Source organism: Pelodiscus sinensis, chromosome 19, assembly GCF_049634645.1.
Source record: "Pelodiscus sinensis isolate JC-2024 chromosome 19, ASM4963464v1, whole genome shotgun sequence".
NCBI classification, from domain to species: domain Eukaryota; kingdom Metazoa; phylum Chordata; order Testudines; family Trionychidae; genus Pelodiscus; species Pelodiscus sinensis.
Genome location: NC_134729.1, coordinates 5,012,605 through 5,022,649, shown reverse-complemented (window position 1 = coordinate 5,022,649; position 10,045 = coordinate 5,012,605). Strand labels below are relative to the sequence as shown.

The following is a 10,045-nucleotide window of genomic DNA, read 5'->3' as shown; positions in this document are numbered from 1 at the left end:
GTGTGTGTGAGAGAGAGAGAGCGATAAAAGGGGTGTGTGTGTGAGAGAGAGAGAGAGAGAAGTGTGTGTGTGTGTGTGTGTGAGAGAGAGAGAGAGAGAGAGAGAGAAAGGTGTGTGTGTGTGTGTGTGTGTGTGAGAGAGAGAGAGAGAGAGAGAGAGAGAAAGGTGTGTGTGTGTGTGTGTGTGTAATCGGCTGGTCATAAAAGGTTGTGTGTGTGAGAGAGAGAGAGCGATAAAAGGGGTGTGTGTCTGCGCCTGCGTGTGTCTATTTCCTTTGGTTCTCCAGGGGAGTCACTGCGGAGCCTCAGCCGGGATGGGTCTCACAGCCAACAGGGAGACACCAGGGACAGCAAAAGGCGGGGGGGGGGGGAGGGGACCGGGACTGGGGTCCAGCTGCTGAAACGCTGCCGGTTCCCGGCGCAGCCCGGGACCGCAGCCACTTTAGGCCCCGTTCTCACAGCTTCGGGCCCCCCCGGGCCGCCTGCAGGGGATCCCCGCCACGCGAGCCTGCGGTTGGCATGCGGCGAGGTCCCCTGGCTGGGAGTGTCGCCCCCTCCTCGCTGCCCCCACAGGCCCCCCAGCGACATCAGCATCTGCGCACCCCTCGGCCGACCAGTCACTACGCGTCAAAGGGCCCGATCCGGCCGGCGGGGGTGGGGGTCCCCTGGATTTGAACGGAAGTAGACTCAGGCACAAAGGCCCACACAGACTAGCTGAACCAGGGGCCCGGGACAAGGCCAAGGTGTCCGGCCCCCGGGCCCTGAACCGCCTCCTCTCCCGCCCTGAGGGGACGCACGTGGGGTGGCCGGTCATACACACAAACCCCATCGCTGAGGGTCGCGCGGGGTTGGGGGGCTCAGGAGGCCCCTCTGTGGGAACCTCCCCCCAGCCCGGCGCCCACCCCGCCCGGAGGCCCTGCGAGCCCCGGTCCAGCTTCGTCGGAGACCGAACATGGACCCCCCAGTCACTCGGCGGGGAGCATCCCGGTCCGGGGGTCCGCCCCCCACACCCCGCCTGCAGAAGCTCCGGCGTGCACGTGGGACCACAGCCGGTCCGGCGGGCACCGGCTCTGCGCGCCCCCTCGGGGCTTCTCTCTCCGGGGATTGAGGGGGGGGGTGCAGCCAGAGGGGGGCTCTCCAGGTGGGGGGCGCAGCCCAAGAACAGGCCCCTTTCTCCAGCTCTTTCCATGCCCCGTTCTCCATTCCCTGACAGCGCGGGGCACCGCTCCCGGGCGCCCTGGCCACCTGCCCGCGGCCCTTCTCGCTTTGGCCGGGCAGGGCCGCAGGGCGCCTGGCAGCGCTCGTCTTTCGTGCCAGCCTTTGACTTGTTTCTTTCCCTCTTAGGCGACCCCCTCTCCAGCCCGGGGCTCCCGCTCGGGGAGGCCTCGGGGGACGGGAGCCCGCGCGCTGCTGCGCCCTTAATTCGCTACAGCTGCTCGGAGGGGCTGGGGACTCGCTCCGGTTTGATCTCCCGGAGCGCCTGCCTTGACCGCCGGCCCCGTGGGACGCGAGGCCGCAGCGGGTCCCGCCAAGCCGAGCGCAAAGGCGGGATGACGTCTGGCGAGGCGCAGCCAAGCGCTGAGCGAAATCGGAGTGGGACCCGAGCGGCCGCAGAAGCCTCAAGAGCCTAGGGAAGCCAAATGTGGCCACCGGAGACCCCGGCTTGCCTGTGAGCGCAGCACCCCGGGGAGAAGCGCAGCAGGAGGCGGCGGGACCCCGCCAGGAAGCCAGGGACCATCTGCAGGGCCTGAGCCCGGGTCAGCCTCAGCAGGGGGATTTGGACCAGCCCGGAGACCCAGTCTGCTGCCCCCAGCCTTGTCCAGCCGGCAGATCCGAGCTGCGGCCCCTTCCTCCGCAACCCCTCACCTCTGGGCTCCGCTATCCCTTGCGCCAGGGGCAAGCCCTTATTCCGAACTCTCCTGCTGCGGGGGGGAGGGCGGGGGGGGGATGAGTTGGAGGGAACCTCCTGGACTCAGCCGGGGCCGAACAGATGCTGCTGCTTGGAGCTGGCTAGGAGAGGGGTAGGGTGGGGGTGGGGTGAGGGGGGGGCGTGTGAGTGACAGACACTCACATTCATTCCCCCCCTCCCCATCTGGATTTGCTCCCATGCAGAGAAGGATTTCGGAGCACCCGATGGATTTACACAGCCTGGACACTTGACAGAATTAATCTCGACCCGGGGTGATGGACAGTCTGAGAGCCCCGCGCGGGCTGCCCCATAAGAAGGGACGCGTCTCTTCCCCTTCCCATTGTTAGCATGAGAGCGCTGTCTGGGTCCGACACAGATGTCCCGTTCCACGGAGACCCTCCTCGCCGGCTCTATAAGAAGGAAGGGGCGCTGGGGTGCTCTGGAGATGGCTGGAGGATGCTAAGCGCTCCACAGCCGTAGACCATCAAACTTTCCCCTAGCGGTTTAATTCCTCTCTGGGGAATCATTTCTAAGTGGCTGCCAGAAACCAGAAGATTGGAGCCTTTCCTCCAGCATTTTCATACTTCTGGGGATGCCAACGCTACTGCGAACTCCAGTGGGACACCACTTCTGATCTCGAGTCTATTTTTAGCCTTTTTTTTTTTTGGAGTGTCTCTCCCTGGATCTATAGATTTATGGATCTATAGATTTATCCGCCGCCATATGCATCATCTCGCCGTGGGGACCCAGCAACCAGGCAGCCCAAGAATTCTACTCGCAGCAGGACTTTCTAGGTCGATATTTTCTTTGGTCGTTTTTATTTTCTTTTGGCCTCCAGACAAACTAGGCTGGGGAAATTTTTATGAGCCCCTGCCCTGCCGCCCAAGCCATGAGACCTGTGGCGTTAATGGTAGGGTTGAAGACATTGTGGGTTCTGGCATTTTCGTCTCTTTCCAACACGCTGGCGGTGAATAACAGCGGGAGATGGTGGTAAGTGTCGGCTCCTGCATTTCGGTCCCTTTTCAGGACCCCGAGCTCTGGCGTTCTCCCGTGGCCGGTGGAGGGAGAGCGGAGCCCAGCAGACAAGTGCAGAGGGGGGCTGAGCTCGGTGCAGGCAGCTGCTCTCCATAGGAGCTCAGGTGTTGGCTTCGAAGGAGGAAAAGCGCCTTTCAAGGAGCCTGGACCAGTTTCACCCACCCCCAGTCCCGCCAGCCCCTCCAGCCTTTTCCCCTGCAGACCGATTACACCAAACCCTTTTCTGTGCCCCTCTGTCCACGGGGAGAGGGGGAATTGCTGAGGGAACTTTCTATAACTTCCCCCCAGACACCCAGCTCCATCCATCCCCACGCAGCCCGGGCGGTTTAGACCCACAGCACGCGCGGGGCGCATTCAAGGCCCGTCTGAGCCCGCGCCGGACACCAAGGGTCTGTCCACACACGCTAGACGGGCCGACACCTGCTGCACCGCTCCGCGCGGACATCCCGCCCTGCGCGCGCACGGCGAGGCGCGCACCCGCAGGGCCCGGCAAGGGCTGCAGGTGTCTTGCCAGACAGCCGCTGCGTCGGTGCTGTACGGGTGTGCGCGGGGGCATTAGGCTCCGTGGAGGCACATTTGTCTGACGGACTATCCCATCCCTGCGGTTGCTGGGGGTGGAGGGGGGGGCAGCGGCAGCTCCTTCCCCTCCCTGGCCGGCTCTGGGAAAGGCTTCGCCCTCCTCTTGTTTTAATTACTGCCTAGTCCGGGCCTGTCGGGCTGATTTAGGGCGGCGGCTGGGGGGGGGGGGGGTACTTGGCTTCTCCTCCGGAGCACAGCCTGGAGCCAGATCCTGCACCCTGGCACCTCGGAGCTGGGAAGGGCTGTCAGAGCCTTCCTTTTGGGGTCATTCCTCGCCCATGAGCCGGCTTAATGGCCAGCTTAGGGCACGTGTTCTGGGGGTCCTAGTGAGCAGAGAAGAGGGGGCTGGGAGCCAGGATTCCTGGGTTCCACCTGGAGGGGAGTGAGGTTCAGTGGCTAGAGCTGGGACTCAGGACTCCTGGGTTCCACCTGGAGGGGAGTGAGGTTCAGTGGCTAGGGCTGGGACCCAGGACTCCTGGGTTCTACCTGGAGGGGAGTGAGGTTCAGTGGCTAGAGCTGGGACTCAGGACTCCTGGGTTCCACCTGGAGGGGAGTGAGGTTCAGTGGCTAGGGCTGGGACCCAGGACTCCTGGGTTCTACCTGGAGGGGAGTGAGGTTCAGTGGCTAGAGCTGGGACTCAGGACTCCTGGGTTCTACCTGGAGGGGAGTGAGGTTCAGTGGCTAGAGCTGGGACCCAGGACTCCTGGGTTCTATCTGGAGGGGAGTGAGGTTCAGTGGCTAGGGCTGGGACCCAGGACTCCTGGGTTCCACCTGGAGGGGAGTGAGGTTCAGTGGCTAGAGCTGGGACTCAGGACTCCTGGGTTCTATCTGGAGGGGAGTGAGGTTCAGTGGCTAGGGCTGGGACCCAGGACACCTGGGTTCCACCTGGAGGGGAGTGAGGTTCAGTGGCTAGAGCTGGGACCCAGGACACCTGGGTTCCACCTGGAGGGGAGTGAGGTTCAGTGGCTAGAGCTGGGACCCAGGACACCTGGGTTCCACCTGGAGGGGAGTGAGGTTCAGTGGCTAGAGCTGGGACCCAGGACTCCTGGGTTCTACCTGGAGGGGAGTGAGGTTCAGTGGCTAGAGCTGGGACCCAGGACTCCTGGGTTCTATCTGGAGGGGAGTGATGCCTAGTGTTAGATGGGGGTTGGCGCTAGGACCCCCAGGGTCCCGTTGGTCTGTGCAGTCTCTGGCGGGCAGGGGAGGGGACTGCACTGATCACGGCCGCTCCTGCGGCTTGCGGCATGGCGCCTTATCCCCTGCCCCCGCCGGCCGCAGGGGCATCATCAACGTGGCCTCGTCCACCAACCTCCTGACGGACTCCAAGAACGTGCAGCTGGTGCTGGACCCGAGCCTGCAGCTGCTGAGCCGCAAGCAGCGCAAGCTGATCCGCCAGAACCCCGGCATCCTGCACAGCGTGAGCAGCGGCCTGCAGAGCGCCATCAAGGAGTGCAAGTGGCAGTTCCGCAACCGCCGCTGGGACTGTCCCACCACCCCGGGGCCCAACATCTTCGGCAAGATCGTCAACCGCGGTGAGGCAGCAGGGGGCTCCCGGCGGCGGGGGTGGGGGGAGGCTGAGAGGGGGAAACTGAGGCAGGGAGGGCGGCAGGCCCAGGGGCTCCATGTGCCACGCGGCCCCCTCTCCCTGCGTGGGTCACACGCCCCTCCCCCCGCCTAAATTGGGTGTTCCCTCTCCATCCCCGCGCGTCACACAATTGGCCAGGGATGTGACATGACGTCACCTCGCCTTCCCTGATTGGACGCGCTCCCCCCCCCCCCCGCCACACGTGCTCAGGGGATTCCTCTCCCCACGTGTCCCCGGCCCGCCAGCGGGGAGACTCGGGATGTGCCAGCCCCAGCGCCTCCGCCTTCCTCGGTCAGTGGCTCCCGGGTTCTCTCCCGGCTCTGCCCTGCCACTGTCCCGCTCCCCTAGCCTAGGGGGCCCCCGGTGGAGGCCTGGTCGGTGCAGGCCGGCTGCACGGTAACACGTGCCCGCCCAAAGGGCGGTGCTAGTGTCCCCTCCCCACGAGACGCCAGGGAGAAAGGGCCAGTGACCTGGGGGGGGGGGGGGGGGTCCTTTCTAAGGCAGAAATCCCGCCCTGCCAGCCGCCCCCCCCAAGCGCAGGAGTCCTGGGGCCCAGACTCTTCCATCAGAAGGAAAACAGGCAAAGGTCAGGCCTTGTCCCGGGGTGCCCCCACCCCAGAGCGCCTGGGGCGAGCCCCCGTGATGGCTGCAGCCTCCGCCCCGCATAGGGCCCCCCCCCCGGTCACAACCCACCTTCCCCCTTGAACAGCCTCTGCGGCTCCCCGGCCTCTCAGTTCGCTGGGGGGCACCTACGCCTTCCACCCCGTCACTTCCCCCTCTCCACCGCTAGGGGGAGCCAGGGAGCGCAGGATACAGGCGAACCTGGCCTCAGGTGGGAACCCACCTTTCCTGGGCCCGTCTCAGATAGAGGATGCGGGGAGCTTCCACCAGCTGGCACTAGGTGTGTTACCTGACCCTGCCAGGTACTTCTCCAAGGTAGAGCTGGGAGGCAGAGGGACTCAGGCCCAGCCTGGCTCAGCCACCCCCCACCCCGCCTTTGCTCCATTGTCATCTCTGCCCCCCCTTCCAGTGGCTGGCCAGTGTCCTCGGGTGCTCTCCAAAAGGCCGATGGGTGCAGTGGGGGTTTGGCAGCTCCTGGTTAGCTCACTGCCGGCTGCAGCACCAGCAGGCTGGGACCAGTCCCTCTCCTGCACTCTGGGGTGTCTGCATTAGCCCCCACACAGTGCTGGTGCCTGAGAGCCTCTGTTCCCTACCCCCAGGCTGCCGAGAGACGGCGTTCATCTTCGCCATCACCAGCGCCGGCGTCACCCACTCCGTGGCCCGCTCCTGCTCCGAGGGCTCCATCGAGTCCTGCACATGTGACTATCGGCGCCGCGGCCCCGGGGGCCCCGACTGGCACTGGGGCGGCTGCAGCGACAACATTGACTTTGGCCGGGTCTTTGGGCGCGAGTTCGTGGATTCCAGTGAGAAGGGGCGGGACCTGCGCTTCCTAATGAACCTGCATAATAACGAGGCGGGAAGGATGGTGAGGCACATGTGTGCACGGGCGGGTGGGCACGCGGAGGTGTGCCTGCCGCAGGGGCGGGGAGACCACCTATGCGTGTCTGTGCACGGGTGTGTATGTCCGGGCATGTGGGGAGGCCTCATCTCTGAGGCCCTTTGCCAGCCCGTGTGGTCAGACATACACTGTACACCATTCAAAGGGGACAGCGGGAGCCCAGGGAAGGGAGGGTGGAGGCGTGATGGGTGGAGCAAGGCTGGGGCTGAGCCAGGACACGCCAGCCCTGATGGGCAAAGCCAGGGCTTCAAGTCCAGGCGTGCTGCCGCGCGTGACCCTGCCGGCATCCAGCACATGTGGGAGGAAATGACGCCAATTCCTCTAATTGCAGTAAAACCCCCCTGGACAGGAGCCCTGGGAGCCTCCGCGGGCTGCCTCGGCATTCCAGCGTGGGGGCAGGCGGAGCGCCGCAGGGACGGCGGCTGCGGAATGGTTCTGCTCAGAGCAAACCGCCTCTGGCCGGAGCTGTCAGACGTGCTGGCTAACGAGCGAGCATGGGCAGGGAGGGCGCGCACATAGTGGAGGCTGCCATGGGCACCGGGCTAGGGAAGATGGACTGGGGTTCCACCTGGGCACTGTTATGGGGAAGCTCACAGCACCAGGGCACTGCTGCTGGGAGGTTCACAGCACTCGGCCCCTGCTCACCACGCCGTGCCTGTCTTGCAGACCGTCTTCTCCGAGATGCGGCAGGAGTGCAAGTGCCACGGCATGTCAGGCTCCTGCACCGTCAAGACCTGCTGGATGCGGCTCCCCACCTTCCGCACGGTGGGCGACTTCCTCAAGGACCGCTTCGACGGCGCCTCCCGCGTCATCTACGGCAACAAGGGCAGCAACCGGGCTTCACGGGTGGAGGGGCCCCACCTGGAGCCTGAGAACCCAGCCCACAAGCCCCCCTCCCCACACGACCTCGTCTACTTCGAGAAGTCGCCCAATTTCTGCACCTACAGCGGCAAGGCGGGCACGGCGGGCACGGCGGGGCGCTTCTGCAACAGCTCCTCCCCCGCTCTGGACGGCTGCGAACTCCTGTGCTGTGGGCGGGGCTACCGCACACGGACCCAGCGCGTCACCGAGCGCTGCAACTGCACCTTCCACTGGTGCTGCCACGTCAGCTGCTTGAACTGCACCAACACACAAGTGTTGCACGAGTGCTTGTGAGCCGGGGCAGGGCAGGAGGAGGGAGACAGAGGCCACTGACTTCCCCAGGGGGGGGATCAAAATCAAGACCCCCACCCTGCCCAGCGAGAGCATTGGCCCCGCTGCAAGATGGATTCTGCAGCCCCTGTAAGTGCAGGGTGGCTCTGAAGCCTCCGCTCCCAATGGCAGACCTGGCTCCCTCGCCGCAGGCCTGGTCCAGCCTAGGAGCTCAGATCCCGAGAGGCCATAAAGACACTGAGAGGAAGGGGAGGGTCAGGCAGACATGGTGGGAGGGACCATCCCCTGACCCCTCCAAACTCGTCCAGCCAGGACCACTACAGGGAGGCGGAGATCCCTCTGTGCCACCCTGCAGGTCTTATCCCCGGGCACATCTGGATCAGCAGCCTGGATCCCGTCCCTGGCTAAATACCTCCCTGGGTCCTTTGCTGATGCCCCTCGCAGAAGGTGGGGGTGGGCCCCTGCACTTGGGGGCCGTCACTGCGGAAGGCCAGCCCCTCCTCCCTGCTGCTCCCAGCCCTGGGCAGAGAGGGTGCCCACAGATGTGACCTGCCCTCCGTCCGCCGCCGTGGCCAGGCCAAAGGCAGCTCGCAAAGCGCCCGGCGCCCGCCCGCGTGTTTACAACTCTCACCGATGCCACCTGGCCGCTTCTCGGAGGCAGAGCATTTTGCCAAGGCCACGGGAGGAAGTCCTGCTTGGTCCCAGCTGGGCAGAGGCCGGGGGAGCTTGGTCCGGAACGTGCACTGACGAAGTGGTCGGTATCGCCAGCCTGGTTTTGTAAATAGAATATTTATTGTGAAGGGTTTTCTGTCCCTTAGCCCAGGCCGGGGCGGGAGGGGGTCCCCTCGCCTGTCCCCCTCCTCGCGGGGGAGAAAGAGATCCCCCCCCTTGCCTTTTGGTTTCTAATTAAAATAATCAACAATGCTTTGTGACGGATCTCATTCACCGCGGGCTAGGGAGGAATAAAGGATATTATTTTTATCGACCCGGTGGAGCTTAATGTGGGGAAGGGGGGTTAATTTGCACGCCGTGGTGGCATTAACACCAGTGCAAAGTGCACAATAGAGCCACCCTGAAGGAGCAGCACTTTCCCACAGCTGCTGCACTAGTGGTAGTGAGCCCACCGGGAGAATCCACCCCACGCCCAGGACAGCTGGTTCCAACGGTCGCTGGGACTTATTTCCAGGTTGAACTGATCCCCTTCTGCGTCCGGCCACTGGCCTCAGGCGCCCGCTGCCTGTGGGGAGTCTCACGAGGGCCGTTGACACAGAACTATGAACGCTACACCAATAGCTGTGCCGAGTGGCTGCGAACCAGTCGCCACGCTCCCCCCAGAGGTGGCTGCATTCTCCCCTCCCCCAGGCTCCTCTCAGCCGCCTGCATCAGACACACTCTCTCCGCTGGGCCGGGTTGGGAGATCTCTAGCTGGGTATGAGCTTTGGATTGGGCGGGATCCTTCTTTTACACTAGAGACAACCTGCATTCCCCCCACCCCTTGCTGCCAGACCGAGAGGGGAGCTGTGGCACCCAGAGCTCAGCCTGTCACGCGCCCTGCGCTTTGGCTTCGGTGCAGGATGCAGAAGACCTGGATCCCAGGCACCACAGCTCCTGGGCCACATCGCCCTGCCCTGATCCCGGAGCCTCAGGCGGGACCTGGCTGCACCTGGGGGCTAAAGCAGGAGCAAGGAGCAGGCCGCGAGGTGGCTGTGAGCCCACGAGGCTACGTGCTCTGCCCTTGCCGCTTGGGCCTGGCTCCCCCCTCCAATAGCCAGCCCCCAGGATAGCGAGTCCCCTGCCCCCGGTCTGGCACACTTGGCTCCCCACCGGCTTTGGGGTTTCAGGAGCGTAAGCGAGTGCGTAGGGAGCCAGGCGCCTCAACCCCACAGCTCCCTTCTGACAGGGAGAAAGAAAAATCCCAAGGCCCTGCCCCCGCCGGGCGGGATCAGCCGGAGAGCAAACCGCCCGCCAGAGCCAGCACTAAGTGGAAGCAGGCAAGGAGCTGGGGCACTGTCTGGGTGGGGAGGAGGGAGCCACCGTCACATCCCCCCGAGGGCCTGGCTGCCAACATGCTGTCAAACTCCTTGCCACAAGCAAGCACATGTGCTGCCTGATGTGCAATGCCGGCTAAGGCCACTGTCCCAACCTGCACCATCTGGTGTGCAATGCTGGTGAACACCCCTGCACCAGCCCGTGCTGCCCAGTGTGTGATGTGGGTAACACCCCTGCACCAGCCTGTGCTGCCCGGTGTGTGATGTGGGTAACACCCC

The 10,045-nt window shown here is 64.5% G+C and overlaps 1 protein-coding gene across 1 annotated transcript; it reads left to right on the top strand.

The window, feature by feature from the left end:
* Positions 1–2,135: 2,135 nt before the first annotated feature.
* WNT1 (Wnt family member 1) lies at positions 2,136–8,763 on the top strand. Its single transcript, XM_075901982.1, has 4 exons — positions 2,136–2,898; positions 4,801–5,054; positions 6,328–6,593; positions 7,293–8,763. The coding sequence occupies exons 1-4, from the start codon at positions 2,771–2,773 to the stop codon at positions 7,779–7,781; spliced, it is 1,137 nt and encodes a 378-aa protein (XP_075758097.1). The 5' UTR covers positions 2,136–2,770; the 3' UTR covers positions 7,782–8,763.
* Positions 8,764–10,045: the final 1,282 nt, after the last annotated feature.

What these genes read in the sequence shown, in the direction of transcription:
- WNT1 (XM_075901982.1), top strand. Translation starts at nt 2,771, where the DNA reads ATGAGCCCCTGCCCTGCCGCCCAAGCCATGAGACCTGTGGCGTTAATG. An exon ending in AATAACAGCGGGAGATGGTG is followed by an intron (nt 2,899 to 4,800) that starts GTAAGTGTCGGC and finishes CGCCGGCCGCAG; the next exon opens with GGGCATCATCAACGTGGCCT. An exon ending in ATAACGAGGCGGGAAGGATG is followed by an intron (nt 6,594 to 7,292) that starts GTGAGGCACATG and finishes CCTGTCTTGCAG; the next exon opens with ACCGTCTTCTCCGAGATGCG.